At 45.4% G+C, this 23,622-nt stretch overlaps 1 protein-coding gene across 1 annotated transcript; it reads left to right on the top strand.

Moving 5' to 3' along the window:
* Window positions 1–5,346: 5,346 nt before the first annotated feature.
* On the top strand, window positions 5,347–19,075 carry dipk2ab (divergent protein kinase domain 2Ab). Its single transcript, XM_068748146.1, has 3 exons — window positions 5,347–6,000; window positions 15,876–16,179; window positions 18,729–19,075. Exons 1-3 carry the CDS (start codon window positions 5,347–5,349, stop codon window positions 19,073–19,075), a joined length of 1,305 nt encoding a protein of 434 aa, XP_068604247.1.
* Window positions 19,076–23,622: the final 4,547 nt, after the last annotated feature.

Below are 23,622 nucleotides of genomic sequence, written 5' to 3'. Positions count from 1 at the left end.
TCACCACGGAGGGATTTAATCATTAACGCGCCGCGGACGCGCACGGACGCGCACGGACGGTGATAAACATCATGGACGCTGCTGTCCTTTGTGGCGAGAGCCGCGTCGACCGGTCGGAGAGCGCCGGCATGTGAAGAGTTAAGACTCGACATCTCAACTGTTTATTCCGGCTGCTAGCAGGCTAGCTGGCTAAAGGCACACATGAGCTAGGACTCGAGCTTCTCCGTCGAGCTTCGGGAAGCCCTTTGTCGGTTCGGAGACAGTCGGCGGGTCCCTTCGGGAGTCCGCCGCCCTCCTCCGTTCGGTTACCGGCAACTTTGAAGAAGGACCGTCTAAAAAAAAAAAAAAAGCAATTCTCCAAAAAAACTACAGACGCACCGGACGAAAGTCATTCAGGTTTGTTCTGTTTAAATAAAGACAAGTGTCTTCCGATTCGGATTAGTTCCCTGCGCTTCAGAAGAACCGCAAAGCTTGGAGCGGGGAACACTCATTTATTATTATTTATTTCATCTTGCTCTTTGCAGAAGAGCATTTCGAATTTAAATCAATACAACAGAGAGCCAGCCGGGGCTGATGTTGATCATATTGATGTTTCGGGTTTAATCAATAACGCATCATCACTATTCGTCGTTTTATATTTGTTGCTTTTTTTTTTTTTTTTAAATCCCTCAACAGGTTTCCTGTGACTTGTTCAGACAGCAGTTTGTCATTTTCCCACAAGAGAGAGAGAGAGAGATCCATGCATTATTACACCGTAATAACTGTTATTTCATGGTGACACTTTGCTTTCTGCAAACTTCTGGACCTTGATTTCTTTAAGAGAAGTGTAGCTTATAAGTCACTGTCTGTGGGGCAGGAAAGGCTCCTAATAAACCCTGTGCTGTTTCTCTCAGTCTAATGAATAGAACGGTCTTCTTACAATTCTTATTTATTTTTCTACATAGCAGGAGACTAATTGTGCGGCTTTTCTGCAAAGGTCAGTGGACAAGGGAACAATGAAAATACACTTAAAACCTTCTGCTAGGTTGATTTCAGTGCTCCTCGCTCGGCTGGGGGGGGGGGGGGGGATCTTGTAATTGTGGCCTAAAAAGCCCCCGGAGGAGCCGTTGATTTCCGTTCCCTAACCTCCAAACTCCACAAATCTTCCTCGGATGAGGCTGCTTCCACTACAGATGGAGCCGCTTTCCCCCCAGCGACCTTATTTTATTTTTTTTAGATGAATTAATAAGCGTCTATTGGATAATGTCCGCTCCCAGTATAAACCGATCCCGGTTTTAAAAAAGGTTCTTTTAAACGGTGCGAGCTCGGATGACGCATTTAGTCTCGCAGCAGCTCCAACGTTGAAATCGTAGACGGAAGCTTTTCAAACTTCTGCAGGGAGTGATGTCGGCTTGCGAAAAGTTGCAGCTGTTTTAAATCGAACGAAACAAAATCGCGTCGATGAATCCAGACGCAAAACGTGTCCTCCTTGAACGTCTTCGGTCATTTGGAACAAAGACGCCGTCGAGAATCTCCTTTTTTTTTTTTGAAACCTCTGATTTGGGTTTGGGTGAGAAGCGACACGGACCGGATGTTCGTGTGGGATGCTGCTGATTGGTGCTCGTGTTCTGAGGACTCGGTTCTCCGAGCGTTTGCCGTTTGCACCCGTCCATCGCCGTCGGCCCGTGCGCTGTGCTGAAGCGATCCGGCTGTGGCTGAATGCTTCTGCGATCAAACATTATTGACTCTCCCAGTCGATAACCTTGGCAACAGTAGTTCCACTCTCCGGCTCGAGCTGCACCTTGCAATGGGAGGCGTGTGTGTGTGTGTGTGTGAGAGATTTTCCCAGCTTTGAGGAGGGCTTGGCGGTAATGCCCGCAGTCTCCAGGGGTCGAACCCGTTTATGTGTCTGTCTGCGTGCCTCCATTCAGTGATGGGGAGCTGCTGCTCTGCATTCAGGTCTCCTCATTCATTACTGCCCATTAACTAGCCGTTCGTTATCTTTCTGTCCGTTTGGATGTTTATTTTCCAGCTCGTCCGCTACCTTGCAGGTCCGTTTCTAAAGTTACCGGTTTAAATGTTTGCAGTCTTCCACCGCTCTTCCTTTGCGCTCTCTCTTTTCTTTTCCAGTGGAATTAATCAAGCGTGCTCATACGTAGCTTGACGTCATCGTATCATGATGGCGGCCTCAGGAGCGGCAAAGGAACCGGTTTAGATCCTGGATTATGCATCAGTTTGACATTTTTGACCAAAAAGAAAAAGAGCCTTTTCAACTTCCTCGTTCTTATCTTGTTCATTCAGTCCAAATCTAAGTTTTAATAAAAGTTAGAATATTGAGATGTAATGTCATCTTCCTCCGTATCGCCCTTTTGTCGTTCTGTTTTAAGCCAGCGTGGATCTCCTTGCGTTTATATTGTGCCTTTTCTGTCCAAGTAATGAGCCATTTTACAACTCTTAACATCTGCCAAACTTGGAACATTTTGAATGCGAGTCTCATTTCTTATGCACGAGGAGTCGGGCATCCTTTGAAACGCGCTGCGCAGTACTTGGCAAACGGTGCAGAAAGTTTCCTCCTCCAGTTACAGTGGCTACCTCTGATGAGATGTAATTTGATGCTCGGGATAAACATGGTCCTACACTCGGTATTGTGCCTCTAAGTTCAGAGTGGGGTTAGATGGGGCTAATTTAAAACGTATTTCTGTGTGCACGATGACGTTTGTCCGACAGAAAGCGCTGCTTTGAATGCATCTTTTATTCCAGTGGGTAACATCTGTTTAGAACACAAAGCAGCTGGCTGTAATTTAGAGCTTTAAGTGAATTCACCCTGAATGTGCAACTTTCTCCCCATCTTGTTAATACTGCTTGGTCTTGGGGGGGGCGCATCTGGCAGTAGACGGTGAGAAGTTGAATAAATATTGTTGCAGGTGTAAAAAAAAAAAAATCCACAAGACGCAATCTAGTGGGGGGTAATATATCCTCGTCAGTGACCATGCCGTCTTTCCAATAAAGCTGAACGTTTACTTCTCATTCACACGCTGCTGCTATAAAACACTAATCTAGCATTTTAATGCGCGCTCTGCTTTGTGTTAAACAAAAGTAGCGGATCAAGGATAAGCCATCACTGGTGCGTTTGTGCGTCTGATGTCAACGTTTTAAGCGTTTGAACACCTTGATTGTATCTTCTCCTCTTGCTCCAGCAATTAGAGTGGTCATTGACATAATCCAGGTAATGCTGCATAGGTAATTTAGGTTTAACACTTTCTCTGGAGACGGGGAAGCAGCCATGCATCCTGTCCGTGTTAGCCACCAGATCCAGCGGATCTCATTGCTCAGCAGCATCCAGGTCTTGGATGAGGCTTGCGCCGTCCCTGTCGTGTTCTCTGAGGGGTGAAGAGATGACCGTCGACGCCTCAGTCTTCCTGAGGTCATAACTAGTCAGCTTTTACACCCTTTGCATTCTGTGACTGCCATCGTCAAATGCTAAACGCCGCTTCAATCAAGACTTTGAAACATTCATCCCCTCAAATAATCTGCTTTTTCTTGATTCCGGTTAGATACACAAGACCCCTTGACTCCAATTAAAATTAATATTGTTACTCATAAATCTGGTTTCTTCTGTCAACATGTTGTCTTGTCCAAATTTAATATAACACAATGTGGCAGAATTGTAATGATTTTTAGGCCTGACACATTTTAATGATTGAGTTGCCTTTTTTTTAGATTTTTTTTGATTAATTTAATCTTTCATTATTAGGGGCTTTATCATTTCATTACACGAAATGCATGTCGTTCAAGGCAGATCGCCGTCGCTGACCGTGTCTTTATTTAGTGTGGCAAATGACAAACTGCAAGAAAATGTTCTTTCTGTACAGTTTTTCCAAAAAGCTGCTTCCTAAATGGATTCATGAAGTCAGAAATAAATTTCTAGTAAATGTATCATACGACTGAAATTCTTGAAAATCCTGTTAGAATTATAGCATTAATTATAAAATGACTGATTCTGTTGCACTAATAATGTAATTCTGTCACCGTCATTATCGCTATTTTATGGCACGCTCATGGGTGAGTCGCTATTGCTAGTTTTTTTTTATTTTAATTTTATTTGCGGTGAGAAGAGAGCGAACGCACAAATCCTACTTTCCTCTTCATTAAAAAAGTGACGTGGTGCAGCTGTCTGTTTGGATGTCATCTATTTTTACATTCGTGATGTCGGTGGATCTGCTGGAGGTATCTTCAGACGGAGGTGTGAGGTAAGACTCGACGTATCGGGCTCCTTATCTGACATCGCGGCTGCTCGTCTCACAACCGCTGCTCTCTCGGTTGCCTCGAGCCCCCCCCCTTGTCTCTCCGGATCTTCACCGCTCCCATCTGAAAGCGAAATGCGAGTTGGCCATCGATGTGCGCACTAATCGCTCTTGTGCGTCCGCTCGTCGGCCATGTCCTCTTACTCAGTTGTCCTAATAGGCATGTTCTAATGAACTCTAATTGAGAGTGGCTAATTTCCGTGGCTCCGAGCCTCTGTCTTCCTTGAAGAGACTTGTATGAGCTAATGCCCACAAGCTGATCTAACATGCGTTTGTCATCGGCAAACTGTTGGGGGGGGGGGGGGGGGGGTTGTCTGAGATGTGCTCTCCTCCTGCGAGTCCAGGTTGTTGTTTCTTTCTTCCTATTTCTTTCTCTTGCTGACGTTGAAACGCCTAAAAAGAGGTATTCAGGTTCTCACCGATTCTTTTAGTGACAACAGCCTTTTTTTTTTTTAAAGAAACAACTTCAAAGAGTGTTTTATTTTTTTAGTAACTAAATAAAAATGAGCAGAGTAACTCTGATTAAAGGGTAAAGTACGCACAGCACGACACAATGATTTCTCCAAATCCAGGTTTTTAACCATTAAAGGTTTGAAGATGAGTTGTTTTGCTGTTCATCAGAGGAAAAGTGATTGATACCACGGGGGGGGGGGGGGGGGGTACAGATGGAGCTCCTCAAAGGAATCTTGCTTGTGGCTCAGTTTATTTATACAAGGAGTGGATATTGTACATTTTATAACTGACACTATTTTCCTCTTTTTCATGCTTTGATTCATGTTATCAGGACGGCTTTATCTGCCCTGATGCCCTGATTGTTTCCTTTCTTTGCTTAATTGCAGGCCTGCTGAGTCAGAGTTCCTCACAAACCCCGAGAAGGGAGACCATGATTCACCTGCCTCTGCCAGAGACCGGGACAGGGCAGCCGTGCCGACCTCGCCCCTGCCTGCCGCTTTAGAGGCTACGACTGGGTCATCATGACGGAGAGGCTTTGAGGACAGCTCTCCTGACGAAGCATCTCATTACCTCTCCTCCTTCCTATCCCTCCTGCCGCCCTCATCCCATCATGCTGAGTTTCCTGCCTCTCAAACTTGGCCGTCTGTACCGCTGTCTAAAGCTCTTGCTGGTGGTGGGGTTGTTTGTCATCTTGTTGATGAACACCCACAACCTGTTTGCCTCCTTCCAGAAGAACGAACTCGCAGATCGGCGATTCATCAACCTCAACAAGTGTCCCGCCTGCTTCGGCACCAGCTGGTGCCGTAAATTCATGAACGGCCAGGTATCCTTTGAGACGTGGGGTCGCCTGCGATTCCTGGACGTTTTCAACGTCAAGAACGTTTACTTTGCTCAGTATGGCGAGCCCAGGGAGGGCACCCGTCGGGTGGTGCTCAAACGGCTCGGCTCCAACCAGGAGCTGGCTGATATAGACCAGAAAATCTGCAAGAGGGCCACGGGCAGGCCTCGGTGTGACCTCATCCAGGCAATGTACAAGACTGAATTTGCCAGGATCAACGGCGATGTTCGTCTGCTCACTCCAGATGTGGTGGAGGGCTGGTCAGACCTGGTGCACTGCCCCTCTCAGAGGCTGCTGGACCGCGTGGTCCGCAGGTACGCCGAGACCAAAGACTCTGGCAGCTTCCTGCTGAAGAACCTCAAGGACACGGAGAGAATGCAGCTGCTCATGACCTTGGCCTTCAACCCGGAGCCACTCGTACTGCAGGTACTTTATACACATTTTTAACACTGTGTGTTTTCAGGAAATAATCTGCTCTTATGATTTTACTTTTTCCAAGTGCGGTTTGGAGTTAAATGGAAAGGAATTTAAGAGTTGTGGCCTCTCAGAAGATGAGAGATTTGGCTGGCAGCAATTCTGCATATTTAACACTATGTAGGGCATTTTTGAATTATTCAGGGTTGCTTCTGTAAATGGTCCAGATTGTTTTTAATTTAAATCCGTCTGACCACTGGACTCTTCTCACTTGTGGGAGACATCATGTGGAGGTGTCTCTTCATGGCTGTTCAGTGGTATCTGCGTACGTATTTGTATATTTACCAGTCTCCAAGTTTATGACCTATAATGGGAGCACTTCATCTTTGTTCTTTTTATAACTACAGAATGAGAGGAAACGGAGAACATGAAAGACATTGCAAAGGACAATGCTGAGGACTCGGGATAAGGGATGCGAGCTTCGCTACCCAGACACAGATATTACATTTCTGTTTAGTTGCTCTTTACCGATTCAAATGATTCAATCTTTGCCTCTTTGTTTTTGTTGTTGTTGTTTTTATGATGGCTACATTACCGTTTTTGCTTGCTCCCCCTCTGAATTGCCAATATGTTTGTAATTGTCGGTACTGCCTCCTGGCTCAACATTGCTGCTTTCTCTTTTATTGCCGCTGTTTGCACAGTTGTTCAATCGCTTGGGCTGCTTGAGAATAGTGTGCACACACTTAACTGCGTGAACCTGTCTTGAATTAGTCTGGGTATGGGGGCTTTAAATGGATCTTTATGGAACTGCTTTAGTCCACGTTGATTTGTGAGCTTCGTTCGCTCGGGCCCTTTGACTTTTCTTGGCTTTATCCAACAGGTCCTGAGGTAGGGGCAACAATTCTAACCGGTTTCTTTTCTGTCACTGTATAAGTTCTAAAGCCACTCCACATCCTGTTATGCCACTGATTTACAAGCAGTCAATCAATTTCAATCTGCATCCACTATTGACCGTGGGTCTAAACGGAACAAAACAACAATGGGTTGTGACCTGTAAAGACATGACCTCCAAACCACCTCTGATGCACATTGCAGGCCTACATACCTCCGAGGCTTTTCCGAGGACAAAAGGCGAGATAAACCCTTCAGGGTGGTCAGTCTATAAAATTTGATTAGCCGTGTGTGGTTGCCCCCTCCTCCAGAACTTACTTCCTTTTTCTTTTTTCCTATTTCTGTTTTTCTGTCTGTGCCATTCTACGGTTTCCTGTCCGCTCCACAAACTCTAGATAATTCTGCCAGTGTGTTCAATGTCATTACGCCTCAGTTCCGATGCTACGTGAATACCCCTCCTCCGTGCTTATCTCGCTGCCAGCTATAGGCATCACACACTTAATGCATCATATATTGCCCACAGCTCTCTCCACTCCCTTCTCTGTGTAGTCTTTCCATGTTTACAGAGAATCATGAATTGTTCATCTCGTCCTGAACTTGCGACCCGCAGGCATTACAAAGGACGGTAGGGGTCTGTGTATGCCCCCTCGCCAGCAGTAACAGATGGTGGGCATGGACTGTGTGTGTGTGGGGAGGGAATATACAAAGAGACTGCACAGATCCCGAGTGCCTCGAGTGTTCATCAGCATCCCTGAACTAAAAAAAAAAAAGATAAGGAGAAAATTTGCAAAGAGTTTCCTACACACAAGGTTGGGCAGCAGTAGACCATAAAGAATTAATGGGGTCTGTAAAGATTGAACGGGAACAGGTCTCCTTTATTCGCCAGAGGTTAGTGCTACAGCGCGGTGATGCGTTTCAACAAAAGGTGGAGGACTGTGGAAGAGTTTATGACCAGTTATTTAATGAAACCTGATCTTTGACTTTTCATCAGTCTTGCATTTTCTTCAGGGCTTCACAATTACTTTTTGTGTGTGTTTTTTTTCCCAGGTTGTTATTAAAGACACTCTTCGGTAAATTGGCGAAGCCAGAAATAATCGGTGTACAATTCAAGTTTGCTGTCTTTAAACTAGACTATTTCCTCTCGTCTTGTGGTTTTAGTTTTTCTTCTATCCCATCTGGCTTTATACAGTTGGATGCCAACAACTGAGTTGCGATGTTTTTTTGTTTTTTTTTAGAATGTCTTGCGTTTCCATTCTTTTGAAGCCATGGGCTGTAAATTGGCCCCATTTCATTATGAGAAACTAGACCTTCTTTGTCAGTGGGAAACAATCTGCAGTGTTGTTTTGGGTCTGGCCGACAGTGCTTTTTCTTTGTGCTCTGCAGGACCAGTGCACGCACACACACACACACACACATTCCCTACTCTTCTGTCACAAGGAAGACAATTTGCCTCACATTTTTTTTGGGAAGAGAAAAAGTCGACGTCCAAAAAGAGAAATCCTTGGATCCAAGGATTTCCAAGGAGAAATCCAAGGACGCACCTTTCGTGGCGTCATCTGTTTCATGGCACGGCAAAACTTGATGGACCTTTGGGGCTAACCTCCTCAGCTTCTCCAGACTCTCATAGATCCACCTTCTCATTTGACTCCCTGTCTTCATACAAAACAGGCACAATTCATCCGACGGCTTGAGCCTCTTTTATTTATTTTTTGCCAAAGCTCGGAAGTCTGACTCCGAGACTAATTTGGAGGGGAGACAGAGAAACGAGACGAGATGGTTGACCTTATCTCCGCTTCCTTTTGGAGATTTTTGACAGCAGCGTTTTAACGCAAATGTTGAAATAAACATGCACGGCACTGTGAGCAAATGCGTTGGCAGCTTGTTTGATTTCTTTCTGTTTATATGGGAATGCCTCTTTGGTATGCTGTTGATTTAATGAGATGCTGCATGTATTAGAACACATCCCACACACACGGAACCGAAGATGAAGCAAATCATCTAATTTCAGTATAGTTTTCCAGATGCAAAGCACCAGCTCCATTATGACCTTTTGAACCATAACTTATTTTAGATTACCGGTAGATAATAACTGGTCATAAAAGGCCGTACAACCTGCCAACAGCAGCTATAGTCGGATGACTTTATAACTAAAGTGCACAAAGGAAAAGTACTGACGTTCTGCTTTATTGCAATAAATCTGCTCCGTTATGACCGTGTCGGGCAACTTCGGAGGTCAAATAAAAATAAAACCGCTTGCAAACTAGCACAAATAGTTAGTAAATGTGTACAGATCATATGTTATGTACGTACAGGCAGACAAGGGTAACTTTATATGTCCCTTTAGCCAAGCAAGAAGGAAACGAAAAGCAGTATAAACGGAGTTACTACAGTATTTCTGCTATAATGTATTTTAAATGAAACCCTCTGTGGCCAACATGGTCATGTTTTGGCAAATGATGAACAGAATTTGAACCCTTATTTTGCCTCTGCAGGGGAAAAACTGTGTTATTTATTTTCATCTAATCACAGGCACTGCGTGCACGTGAAAGGCTTCTGTCTCTAATGCCAGCTCAGTGGCTGAGGTCCACCGATAAATAGTATTTAAGTTGCTGCTCTGTGATTAGAACCTTTTTTGTTTTTTTGAGTCTGGGGGGGATTGGAACGCACTCTGCACATAAGAGAGGAGGTTGTGTATGTTTCTTAACCCCGTTTCCAGCGATCCCAAACCCCCTTTCATTATTCCTACAGGCCTTTGTGTACAGGCTGAATCCTGTTAGGATAAGACGGGGAGTTATCTGGGCCTGACTCCCCTCTTTTGTCTGCCTTTTTCTGGATGGAGGCCCTGGTGCAAAGGGGAGAAAGAGGAGAGGAGTGTGTAAGAGTGTGTGTTGTACAAGCCAGAGCATTGTGCTCCCCCCCCCCCCCCCCCTAAATTTGAATGAGTCAGACTGCTTGTCACCATAATACTTTCTCTCATTTTCCCTTTCTTCAAACAATACACACACATGCATGACAGCTGTGTTTGGTTAGGTAAATGCCTGTGGCTAACCCCCACCCCCCCAAAAAAATAAATCTCACCATTTTCGATTCCTTCAATCCCCAGCTTCCTATTGTTACATCCTGCACCCCCAGCTGACTTATGCAAGACTCCTGAAGAAGCCATCTGTAACACTGCAGAGTTGTACAGCCCCACAACGCTCCCCCCCCCCCCCAGGGCTCCTTAACACGGCCAAAATGAATCAGTGAAGAGCGTCTTTTAACCGCGCCGTGTCCCCTTGAAAGTGTAGGGCCTCGTGTTAGAGCATGAAAATGCTTTTTAGCCCATCAGCTTACTGCACTAATGAAGTCCACTGCATTAAAGTGTCAGGCATCTACTTCCTGTCAGACTAAATATGAGGGGTCAGGGGCATAATGAAGCATCGTCCAGGCCTAGAGCATTTCTCAATTTGTAAAACAACTAGAAATGGTTGTATGCTGCCATCTTTTCTTATGGTCTTTTCTTGCATGTGAGAAACTTCATGTGCCTTGAAGGGGAGAGTGTTCCTTGTCCTTGTGCTCCTTTTGCATAGAACATAGAGTGCAGACCAGGGTGCATACTAACACCAACCAGCTGCTCCCAATATAATTGCCGCCTTCTTTGAAATGCGCAACCCTCGATGCGGGCCTCAAACCCACAGCCCTCAGGTCTCCAGCCAAGCTTCACTTTGGCCTCTCCCGAGCTATGTGGGCGACAGTGCCGCCTAGATTGAGTCAACACCATGGCCTGTGACTTGGTACTTGAACATTACCCAGTTTTCATTGGTGGTAATTTATGAGCGCGCTCTGCAGCTCAGGTTCAGTCAGCAAACGGTTTCAGGTATCAGCTCGTGGCAAAGTGTATATTAGCAACCCTGGGCTGCGGCGTTCCTGTGCTCCCATTTCTCATCCTGCTCTCATTTCCATGTACAAAGCACAGGCCCGCGGAACTCCTTGCTAACCAACTAATTTCAATATCACGACTTGGCTGCTGCTGAATCATGCCCACACTCTTTCCCTCTACCCCAAGAAGCCTACGTGTGCCTTGCCCTGTCCGTCAACCTGAACTCCTATTGTCTCATCTGGGCTACCACTGCTCTCACACGTTCAGCAAGTCTGTCTAGTTGCGGTCTTGTTCACAATTTTCCAGTTTGGTATCATTCCTGCCAGCTCTACGTGCAACGACTTTGCACATGTCTGGAAATGAAAGAAGCTGGGACTCTTCTAAATTCAGACACGTATGCAGGACGGTTTTTCTCTCCTTGTCAGACATACTCTCTCTCCACAGCCTGGTGCTCTTACTAAACTATTCCCAGCTTCCATGTTGGTAACAGATAGCATCCCCACCCCGGATTGCTGGTTTTGGGGGTGGGGTGCAACAAAGGGAAGCGGAGGAGGGGTTGTTAGTAGGAGAAGCAGCGAGACTCGGAAAAAAGAAATAATAAAGGGATAGCAGCATGTTTGCTGGGATAAGGAGTTGATGCAGGCTTCCCTGTGGGATCTGTGCTCTTGCTGTGGACAACCAACTGGATTTTAAACTTCCCAGACACACATATCTGTCACACAAGGTAAACAGGAGGAAAAGTGATGGTGCCTTTTTCCCCAAATTCAGCTTGGCAGCCCAAATCCTGCAGAGGAGATGTGACTCCTTATTGGCTGTTTTTGACAAATGAACTCAATTTTATCTTGTAGCATCATGAAACATGCAGCCCCCCCCCATGCTTTTTCAACTTTACCTTCTGATCCCTGGACTCCTGATCATTCCTGTCCCGACATGTTTGCTGTAATGCATGCGGAGTTTTGTCGAAGACAGAAAATGTTGAGAATTCACACCACTCCCTGCGTATGGCATGAAGAAATGAAGAAGTTGCACACGCTAATTTCCTTTTTGCTATAAGAAGCTGTGGTGTCAGGATGGTGGCAGCCAGTTCCTTAAAATCTTGCATAAACACAGTATTCTGTATTTGCCCCTCTGCATTTGATTTACCGGGGTACTTTGCAGGCCAGCCAAAGCAATATCTTGGGATCCACTCTTGTTTACTCTGACCATGAATATGGGACGTTATCAGTCCTGGTCACATTGCATGTTCCAATTCATATATGCACTTAATTACACTTTTGCACAAACACAAACATGCTTGCACACAAACAATTGCGCATGAAGAGGCCCGCTTGAAGAGCCCCCCCACCCCCGGTGGTCTTGTGGAGGGGCAGGCCTTTTTCAGCAGATGTCAGGACGCAGGTGTGCGTTCCTGTTCTGATTCTGATTGTCTGTGGCTCTGTTTCATTTCAGCCCACTCAGTATTCCCCCCAAGAGGATGACTGTGTCTGTTGGGGAGGGGATTGGAAAAACACCCCACTCCGTCAGTCAATACTACTGAAGGACATACGACTTTCACAGTCAGATCTGGTCATAGAGGTCATCTTTAATCAGATTATTCTGTTTTGGTCTTGTTGCACCTCTTTGCTTTCAGTCTAAAACTCCAAGCTCATTATTTCGATAAGACTGAAAGGAATTCTAGCAAAGAAGTTTAAAATTAGAGCAGCATTTGGCACAGACTTCTAAGTTAAAGGTTTTGCTTAGCTGGACATAAAAGGTTTTTTATCAAATGACAGGAACTAGAAGTGATTAGACCTTAAAAGCAGTAGAAGCTGCTGGGATGCGTCATTGGCAGTTCTGTACCCTCAGCAGCAGTTTTTCAATAGCAGTAACATCATTGGGAGGTTACTGGTAAAATTCACTACCTGTGCAGTGCACACACATTCAACACCTCAACCTTCTGCTAGAGATAGTTCAGTGGATGTAACATTAGGCTGGGCTTTCCAATTTATTTCACCCACACACCCCTAAACGCCTCATTGCAGACTTTAATGACTTCTGCAGAGTAGCCGTTTAAAGAGTGCTAAGGGGGAATGATTGGTGGGAGACATTGGGTATTTATTATCAACCTCTGAATTTGGTGAATCTCCACGTGTCTGCCCTCTTATCTACCCTGTTCAAAAGTTCTCTCTGTTAAACTTATTTCATATGAAATTTGAATAGGAAGCTTGTAAAGATGGCACCTACGTATGAGTCTTCAAGGCCAAAGAGCGCAAAGAATGAAAGACATCTCTATTGAAAACAGACAGACGATAGCGTCTGAAAGTAGCCTAAGGGCATTCATCCGGCACCCCATTCCATTCAGCCCCCCCCCCCCCCCCAAATCTGCCGCCACTCTACTTTTGGTCCATTTCAAGCTGGGACCTGACGAACATGAAGCAATCTGATGATTGAATTTGGGTCAAGAGAAGTAAGCCTATAAAGGGTGTTCCACCTACTGATCCACCTTCAACTTCATCTTCCTGTGCTGACTTCAAGAAGCAATATGGCTAGATTAGATTTTTCTTTTGTTTTTGTTTCTAATCGACTATTTAAAAATGTTCACTTTTTCTGATGTGCCTTCTTTATCAGGTTCCTTTTCCTGACAGGTTTGCTCTGTCACAGAATGTAGAGGTAGGTTATTAGGCTAAGAATTGGGGGGAAGTTGGGGTGAGTCATTGCTAAGTCTGACAGGCGCAGTCAGTCAGTCAGACAGGCTGCTGGAAGCCAGTAGTGCTACCTTGACAGACTTTTGTCTGGCCCACAATTGATTGGGTCACCTAAGGGAAATCAGCTCTGCCAAGACTGCATTTCATGCAACTTATCATTGTCCTCCCCTCTTTTGTGGGGTATTGTTCTTAACACCGATGGGAACAATAGTTGCATAGTGTGTAGGATATACACAAATAAATGGCTAATAAAGAAACAACAATGCTAATGTATTTGACCTTTTATTTAGTAGTATTAGTAATTTATTGTAATTTATGTAAGTTATTTATTGTCATTTATTGTAATTTATGTAAGTTATTTATTGTCATTTCGCATCAGTGGTGTAATTTATTTTAGATTAATTGTTAGTTTGCACTGGCGGTGTAATAACATTTTATTTTTGTCTTTCTAATGTTACGTTGCATCAATTGCGTAATTTAATATTGGATTTATTTTTATTTGTATTGTTTTTTGTGGATGATTTATGTACGAAGGACTTTCAACGGAAACAAGCCCGCAAGGGCTTTTTTGAAATGCTCCTCTTAGACAGGATGTTTGACGTTATTTGTACTGTAATACATGCTACTGTGTGACTGTACTTGTACTCTAACATTCTATCTAATAAATATATTCATCATCATCTAACCAGGTAAGTTAATTGAGAATTCATTCTTTTTTAAAATAACGACCTAGACCTAGGCCCCGATGTTGTGTCAAAGGCATCCAGTGTTTTCAAAGAAAAGACTACAACTCTGATTAGCAACCAGAGATCCGTGAATGGACTTGGTAATAAAATACAACAGTTTGTTTGCATAGAAATGTTAGTGTTTATGTAAACTAATATAAAGCTCTATTCCTTTGGTTGCTTTCAAGAGTGTGTTTCAAGATTTGTGTTGGTATTTTGTTTATGCAGATGTATTTTACCTGTCTGCAGCAAAAGGCTGTTCAAACATGATTTCTGAACAGACAAAGACCAGAACGCTCCCAATTCCAACATTGTCTCAGACTGCAGATTCTACCTTCATATCTGTGTCTATTAGTAGAGATGACTAGCGGCTCAGTGGGAAATTGCTGCGTAGTCATCCGTTCACCAAAGCCATGGTGTCTCGGTCACCCCCCCCCCACGCCACCCATTCCCACAGTGGCTTTGTGGCGGGGATCCAGCTGTTGTCTTTGAGATCCGGCAGCTGTGTGGCCGGTGGGGCTACTTTTAAATAATTCCCATTTCATTAAAGTTGAATGCGAGTTAGGGCAGCCATACATATTTTAAACTCCTCTTCGTGACATAAATTGGAAGCTGGTGAAGTGTCGAGTTATCGCTAGTCGTTGACACCTTACCTGCCGTGACATGGTGCTATAGCTGCATGAGGTTCAATTTCAGAAAGGCATGGTGACCATGACCATTCCTTAGCCTCTGTCTGTCTAGGAGCCGACAAAAGAGTGGTTGAATTGGAAGTGTGGGCTGGGTGTTAACTGTAAAAGACCCAAGCCAGTATCAGAGGGCTTTTATTATAAAGCATAGGAGTTTATCACTTTCACTGAAATTAATTTGGGCTGCCAAATATTGGCGGTTCCTCTCATTTGGCCACGTCTTTGTGGTTGTCTGTGGCAATGAAGAAGACCGGGAGAAAAGAAGAGGATGAAGGGGAGTGTTAGACACAGAGCTCATAGTGAGAGATGGCAGATTTAGTCTGTTAGCGGCCTGACGCATCCACCAGACGCGGCTGCTTCACGCTCATTTGAGTTGTCTGTTTGTGTCTGTGTTTGCCTGTTGACTGAGTGACACCAGATATCCATGTGCGTTTTTTTTTATCAGACCTCAAATAATGTCGAGTAAATCTTCAAAAAGACGGGGATAATGTGCAGCGGCAGTAATTCCACTTCATGCTCGAGGTGTTACTGCAGCATTATTAATCAGTTTTTACAAGGGATACGAGGCGTCTATGCGTCCAAACAACATTAGCTCAAGTCAGCCTGCATCATGCAGCAGCCTGAATCGTCCCACTGCTGCCTCACAAACACATAAGGCTGAATGGTGCTGCCACAAATCACCTCCTATCGGTTCTCCGAACGCAGCGTACAGCAGCTTGTAGCTGTAGGGCTTGAACACAAACTGGCTCTTCTCCTTTATTAAATTGAATCCATTATACACCGCGCTGGCGCTGTTTTTCTTGAGCTTAGAAGTATCTATCAACGCGTGCTCAGAGGAACTTTCTGTTTTGGCTCTTTTTTATTTATAAGAAACTGATTTGCTGTTAAAAAATATCTAAGTTAAGCAAACATTTCTGACAGTGTGGAGGTTCTTGTGATTAATGGGTTTGGCCGAGGCTTTTTGGGATCCAATGGATCTATTTGTCTTCCTTTCAGCCTACTTTGCCTCAGCGTTTTCTCTTCTCCTTTTTCTCCTTCCCAGAGTTTTCCATCGGACGAAGGCTGGCCTTTTGCCAAGTACCTGGGAGCTTGTGGGCGCGTCGTAGCTGTCAACTACGTGGGCGAGGAGCTGTGGAGCTTCTACAACGCGCCCTGGGAGAAGAGGGTGGACTTGGCACGGCAGCTGATGGACATCGCCGAGCAGCTTACTAACAACGACTTTGAGTTCGCCCTCTACCTGCTTGATGTCAGCTTTGATAACTTCGCGGTCGGCCCACGTGATGGAAAGGTCATTGTTGTTGATGCAGAGAATGTTCTCGTGGCAGACAAAAGACTGATCAAGCAGAGTAAGTGGCAGCGTCCGTTATTACATGTACCCTGTGATTATAACCGCCGACTGTAACGTACGCGACGGCGACAAAGGTTTATCAGAAAGTCACGAGGGATGGATGGCGCTGGGCAAATCTGCTTGAAGCCTCTGACGCGTTCATCCCATCAAAGCAGACGTCTATTGGATAACAAGGCAGAATAAACTGCATAATAAGAACCGAGTTCTACATTACACCTTCTGTGGGGTGGGGGCCTTGCCACTGTCTGCCTACCTATAGAATAGTAAAAATAGAAAGACGACCACCCAGTCGGGGACTCGGATTCCTTCCTTCCTACAGGAAACCTATTAAACTGTTGCCACTCTGTGCTGTGGAAGAGGAATTTGTCCTGAGATAAAGGGCCGCGCTGCCAAATCACATGATCTGATGCCAGACAAACCTCAAACAGATGCACAGGTCAATGTATTCCATCATATCCAGCAGTTCTTCACCTCCACTTCCTGTGCGATCGTGCTGGAGTGTGTATGCCAGGCTCAAAACTGCAGTAATGAGAATTCCGAGGCCACGGCCACATGTCGGCCAGCAGTAGGAAATAGGCACGTTACCCTCCCACGGTTCCGCAAGCATGCGGTCCAATCGACGCAGCCGGAGCCCGAGTTTGAAAGAGAGTTATTTTGCATGCCGTGAATCTCATCTGTGTAAAACGGAGGCCAAATCATTTGCAATACAAAGACACACACTCCCATCGTCTTGTTAGGGGTGGACCATGTTGAGGTGTCAATTAAAACACACTTTGTTCAAGTGTGTGCGTGTTTGCAAAGTCCAGTGGTGCGAAAGAAGCCAGTCCTCATCATCACGGTAGCGTTTGAGGGTTGTTTCATCCCTAGTGGCTTCTGGAAAAAAGTGCACGAACAGACATTTCACTCGCTCGCACAACTGCAATACACTTAAAACATTCATACACACACCCGCTCTCTCACTCGCTCTCTGTATGGAGCTATTTCTGTCACAAAGCTATTTACAAAAGTGAGTGGAGAGTTGTGTAACTTAATTTCATGCACGTAATAATATTTGTAAAATGTGTGAAATGCATCCTGAGATTTGCGACTGTGCACTCCAGAGCTTTATTCCGATTCTGTTCATGCATAACATGACTTATATATAAAAACAAACATTACATTATTTTTGCACCAATTGATATCAGTCGCCCAACCCCCCACGTATTTGTAAGCGCCCCACCCCCATCGTATTGAACATCGCACTCGGCACAGGCATGCATTGTTAAAACCTGCTTGTACTGTTGGATGCCACCAGTAAGGCCACGTTAACAAGCGCTTCTGGCCCGGTGTCTCCCCGGGATGGCAGGGGAGTGAGGGGAATGTAAGTCCAAGCTGAGCTGCTTGTGATGGAGGAAACGGGACACACACACGCACACACACACACACAGGAGATGAGAGGGACTCGGGAGCCAACCTTCGGCCGCCGCTCTAACACTCATTTGAATTTGAAATGATTCGGTGTGCTTTCGGAAATGTGCTGCTTTCGTAATGTTCGGAGTTGAACAGAAGAGACTCTGGTGGAGGTGAATGGACCTGCCCTTTCTTTTTTCCTTTTTTGGGGGGGAGTTTCATGCATAATGTGTGCGTTAGCGAGGGGCTAAGACAAACGGGACGCTCTCCTGACGCCATCTGTCAATCAGCGCTCGGGTGTCGTGCATGGCCGGCTCTGAAACCTTAATTGCTTTCACCTCAATCCGCCGCCACCGCGCTCACATCAGTGTGCATGTATGTGTGCGTTTGCTGTAGGCGCACACGGGCAGATCCATCTTCATCACCAGTACTGATTGAGGTTGATGTGCCCCCTCCTTCTCAGGGGGCCCCCTTGCTAACTGGGCAGCGCTGGGTGTTTGATTGAGTTGTACTGATGAGCCAGAGGAGTAGTGCATTACAACACCGATGCTGATTATGTGTTTGCATCCCCCGGCCCGCCCCCTCCCAACAGTGTTATTGATCTGTTCTTTTTTTTTTTTAATGCACCAACCGATCATTATTCCGGGTTATTTTTCTGTCTCTTGCTTCTGCTAGCACAGTTATCTAAAGAGAAAAAGCGACGTGAATTGAGCTGTAGAAAGAACTTTGTGTTTATTAAATAAAAGAAAGTGGTTCATTTCTGTCAAATCAAACGGTAGCTGATCCTTTTGTTTGGAAAAATAATTTCCTCTTAGCCCCCCCCCCCCCCCCCCCCCCAGGGGTATAAAACATGGCTCGTCCGCCCAGTTGGCTCCCAAGTGGTTTCATTGCGCTTGTGGTAATACATTTATACAATTTTAAGAATAGCCATCAAACACGCTCAGTTCGGTTACACTGTAAACTTGTGAAGAAGCCCTGAAGAGAAGCAATCTAGAATGTAAGCTTGAAGCTCTATGCGAAACCCCTTTTAGATGCACGTTGCTCTAGAATATTTCCTGTTTGGTTTTGATGAGACAAAGTGTGCACGGTCTCGACATTAAAGCTTTTTACTCATTCCTGATCGGTTTGTTTCTAAAAATGATTTCTGTCTGCCCACAGACAAGCCCGAAAACTACGACGTGTGGTACGAGAGCCGCTTCGAGGAGTGCGACAGGGAGGCTTGCCTGTCGTTCTCGAAGGACTCCCTTTGTTCCAGGGTCACCGTGGATCACAACTTTTACGCCGTGTGCCAGAACCTGCTGTCACGGTATGCTACGTGGCGGGGCACCACTGGAGGCCTCCTCCATGACCCCCCTGCACACATAGCCAAAGATGGACAACTTGAGGCCCTTTTAGACGAGTGCACCAAACCCAAAAAGCACTTTGGCCGCTTCCAGGCGGCCAAGGAACTGCGCGAATACCTCACACAGCTAGCTGCCGCTTCCTCTTCAGCGGCGGCCAGGTAATGAATGGAGTCGGCGTTAGCCTGACGCACTGAAAGACTCGATCGTGTACTCTTAATCTCTGGACCCTAGCGATCCTGGCTCTTGTACATGATGTCATTGGCTACCCTTTGTGCACTGGGGCTGGAAGGTGTTGGAGGTCTTGCATCAGGAAATGTAAGAATCACACATCAAAGCAGATTCGCTTAAAGCTCTGGATTTTACCTGACTTTGCTCCGGTGTGAAAGAAGAGAGAGTCTAAGAGACTGGTTAGATCCAGGATAGAGAGGGGGGGATAGAGGTAACCTCCTCTCTCAGGGTGGACTGTCGTCCTAGGAGGTGTGGAAGGTGATAAAAGGCTTTGGACCCGGGCTCATGCAAAACCAGAACATCCAGGAGCAGCAATCCCACAGCCCACTCAGTCTGTCAGAACTGTTTCATGACGTTTTTCGTTTCTCTAGGATCTTAGTTTTGCTGTGCCATGGAACTGCCGCCCCCCCCCCCCCCCCCCCCTTCTGTAACATGGCTGTAGGGCAGGCAGAAATAGCTCGAGTCTCCTGCTGCCAGGCAGTGAAGAAGGCCGAGCCGCAGCATGTAGACGAGACGCGGGGGGGGTAGAGCTTTGGTTTTCATGCAGAAGAAAAGAAAAAGCCCTCTGCGGCGATAGAAGTCTAAATCCCGCTACTCCAATCACTCACTTGATTTTCAGGTTCCAAGATTATAGCAATCTTTATTATTTGTTAAAATTTTTTCTGAATGGTAAATGGAGAATGAGAAGAAGCTGCAGATCAGAAAAGGAAATAATTGGACCTTTGATGCAGATTTGCCTATTCCAAAGAGGCTATATATAATAAAAAGAACCTATAATAATAAGAGCAGTACAGTGTGACGGCACCTTTCCCTCCAGATGTTCCCCAGTAGAGCTGTTTATGTGTTCGCAATCTCACCATCTGGCAGTCCAGTAAATGAAAAGAAGAGAATAAAGAGAGCCAAAATGTTGTCTTGGAGACAGAACTCGCTCCTGACCTGCACTTATTTTTTTTTATATATTCTGAAACCCACTCAGTTAATTTGCTAACAAACTATATGAAATTCATATTATGAATTTTATTCTCATGGAGTGTCTCGTATGAAAGACATGAATTAAGCGCATATGAACTCGATCCAGAGGACGGCAGTTGTGTCGGGGGGGGGGGGGGGGGGGGCTTCTCTGAGAGCCCTGGTAGCTGACTCCACCCTCGGCAGTCATGAAAAGCAATAAAGAGAAGCTTGACAAATGGATTTCTGGTTTTGAACCCGTTCCTGTCTTTCTGTTGTGTCAAATACCCCCCCCCCATTTGGAAGAGCCTGGAGGGATTCTTTTGTGCGTAACTAACTGTCCACTTTTGTACTGTAATTTTCCTTTGGAGTATTATCAGCGTTGTCTGATTCTTCCTGTGCCTTTCATTCTAAAGTTGTATCAACAACTTTTAGTGGGTTTAAATATTAAAATAAAAGAAATATATATAAGTAGATTTACTCTCTTCTGTGTGGATTCTTGTGTCTGTCTCCATTTCATTTAAATTGTGGTGTGTATATGCTGCAGGAGATTTAGCTTTATTTAATATTGCTCTTAAAACTGCAGCACAGCTGGTTGTCTGTTTGCCAATTCCTGCTCCTTTTTTCTCCTTCCTCCTTCCTCCTCCACCGTTTTTGATCTTCCACATCTTCATCATTCTCCTCATTTGGAGCCGAGCCCGTCTTTCTCCTCCACTCAACCGGGATGGGAGTCCTCCCCTTTTATCCGTACTTGCGATCATTTTTGAAACGTTTCACTGCGGCAGTGTGGAATTTTATACGTTATATTTTTACAGGGAAATTCCGTTTCGCTGGCCTTTTTAAAATTCAGAGTAACTGTTAAATTCTTGACACCCAAAATAAAAATGAGAAGCTGCGTGACTGACGGCGTCTTTCTTTCCTCTGGTCATTTCTCCGTCTCTGTAATTGTGCTGCGTGGAGAGTTGATGTCACACTCATTTTGGAGAAGTGCTGTTTTGCTCTGCTGCAGCTACACTCATCCCATCTGATGAATGGCTACGGGGTCTGCTGGCTACGAGAATGGTGGGGGGGGGGGGGGTACATAAACATGAGGCAATTTCAAGAGGTGGCCACTGGGGAGTCTCTTCCAAATTGGAAAGGAAGGGAGTTCTTGAATAAACTAAACAAAATGTTTGTGCAGGATGAGCATGTGGAAATGTGTCAAATAAACTCCAGCAAATTGAACCGCAGGAATTTCCTCACTGCTTTGATGCCATTTGGCGCAACTGAGCTTCCCGCCATTGATCTCCGTCTGAAGATGTCGCCGCCTCAGAGGAGGCGAGAGCAGGCAGTTTCTTTTTTGTTTTTGCCGTATTGTTTTTTGCAGCTTTGCAGCCACTACTTTACTCAGGGGGGGGGTTAACTGACAGTAGATGCAGTATTATAAACATGAAACTTCATGTCGGCAGGAGTTTTCAAATCCAAAGCGTTTTAGAAATCCACCCTTTTTCCTTCTTCTGGATGCGGGGGGGGGGTTCTGAAAGGCAGAGTTGAAGGCACTGTAAAGAGCGCCATAACCGTATTATCTTAATCTGTACATGACTCCTGCCTCGTCTGTCGTATTCCAAACCTGGCAAACCGCTGATGTATTCAGGTCATCGACTAAAAGAGAAGCGAGACCAACCATATGTTAGATTATAGCAAAACGAGCATCGACGGTGAAAGGAAAGTTTCCCCACTTGCTGTTGCTCAGCTAACGTGATGTAAAGTCTATTTCATGCTCTGGCTAGCCCCAGGGAGAGGCAGCCATTTTTAGACCTGAAATGTCCAATATATATTTGTATTCTTTTTTTTTTTTTTTAAGCACCGGAGGAAACAGATTTCGACCAGTGTTGAGGGGCGGGTTACGAATAAGCGATGTGTGAAGCTGTGTCAGGCGCTGCATGCTCGTCTTCACATGGCCTCTTGTTTTTGTTTTTTTTGAGGGGGGGGGGCTCAGGAGAGCCCTGTGAAGACTCGCTCTGAGCACCTCCTGTAAAATCATCACTAATGCAACACAGGAGTTGCTAGAAGCGATGTTCCCTGCATCCCTTCAACACGCTTGTGTCGCTCTCGCATGTGTTTGGCCTCATTTAGAAAGAGCTCCTCTTCTGGAGCTCTTTTTCTTTGAAAGCCACTGACTACACACTTAAGCCAAACACGAGAACCCACAGCAGAAGTTATTCACTTAAAAAAGCAACATCAAAATGCAATGGCTTCAGTTTGATGTTTTTATCCTGGACATTCTGGCATCATCGCGGAGGTTAATGGAGCAGGAGAAGGAACCGAATGAATGAACAGCAATGAGTGAGAAGACTATAATTATTCACTCGTTTTTTTTTTCCTACCAGCTCCCTTTCAAAGTGCCTTATTATCTGGGTGGGAAGTTACCCCCCCCCCCCCCCCAGGCAGCCAGTTCTAATCTAAGCGCTGGTCAGAATTTAATGATAGTGATCCGGAGAAAAAGTCATCTAAGTAATTGTGCTGTGCTGACAGTCGTCCTCGAGGAGAAACATACAGCATCTCTGGATAAATCCAAATGTTGTTTTCAGGTTTTCACTGCCAGCCGTTAAAGAAGTCCGCCGGGTCAGCGGTTTGCGACACAAGCCGCCCCAACAAAGATCCAAAAATCACATTACTTAATATGTCATAAACCATAGACAGTGTGATGGCTCCAGGAAGAGGAACAGCAGCCACAAGAGAATGGTGCAACGGGCGCTTCCTCTATTCCAATAAGCCGTCTGCTAATGTGATTCATTCAGAGGTGTCAAAATGGAAAACTTTATTATTATTTTTACTGTTTATTGTTGTTATTTTATTCCAATAAAAAAAACACCTTTAGCTTTAATCACCAGTGACGGGGAGGCCTGAACGGAAAACACAAATGTAATCTCTGCAAACACGACCTCTCCTTGGCTTTCATCCCTTAACTGTCCTTTAGTTTTATTAGTCGCTCCCTTATACCTCTGGCCGGGGGGGGGTGGTGCACCTCCCACGTTTTCACCTTCCCACCACCCCACCTACTGATACTGACAAGGTCTCATATATAATATGTGCAACACTCACACACACACACACTCACACACATCAGACGAAGCCATGCTGTGCCTCCCATAGGCAGCTATCGGGGAAGCGGTCCAGCAGGAAAGCCATTACCCACCCGTGCAGCAGTTAAGGCCCACATTATAATCTGCCTTACAGGGGCTTGCTTGGACAGATGATTGGAACTCCTCATCTCTCTGCCCCCCCCCCCCACGTCCCCCCACCTACGACTCCGCAGGCACATTAGCTGACGCCTGGGGCTATGATTATAAACATAATTTATTCAGCAAGCTCACTTATCCAATGCTTTCTAGTCAACCGTGATGAAGACAAAATATTATCTGTCGTACAACCGGATCAGAACGAGCGGTGGCAGCCTGCATGGCAGAGAACGACGATCGCACACCCCTCTCCCGATCAGTTAAGTCCTGATGTGCACATCTGCTCAAAATCGAGACTTCATTTACGGCTAT

Source organism: Brachionichthys hirsutus, chromosome 14, assembly GCF_040956055.1.
Source record: "Brachionichthys hirsutus isolate HB-005 chromosome 14, CSIRO-AGI_Bhir_v1, whole genome shotgun sequence".
NCBI lineage: Eukaryota > Metazoa > Chordata > Actinopteri > Lophiiformes > Brachionichthyidae > Brachionichthys > Brachionichthys hirsutus.
Note: the sequence above shows the minus strand (reverse complement) of the source record. Positions and strands in the feature narration are given on the sequence as shown.

Bases quoted from the DNA above. Each gene is read 5' to 3' on its own strand.
- dipk2ab (XM_068748146.1), top strand. From the start codon at position 5,347: ATGCTGAGTTTCCTGCCTCTCAAACTTGGCCGTCTGTACCGCTGTCTA. The intron at 6,001-15,875 runs GTACTTTATACA...TCTCCTTCCCAG, and splicing joins CGGAGCCACTCGTACTGCAG to AGTTTTCCATCGGACGAAGG. The intron at 16,180-18,728 runs GTAAGTGGCAGC...GTCTGCCCACAG, and splicing joins CAAAAGACTGATCAAGCAGA to ACAAGCCCGAAAACTACGAC.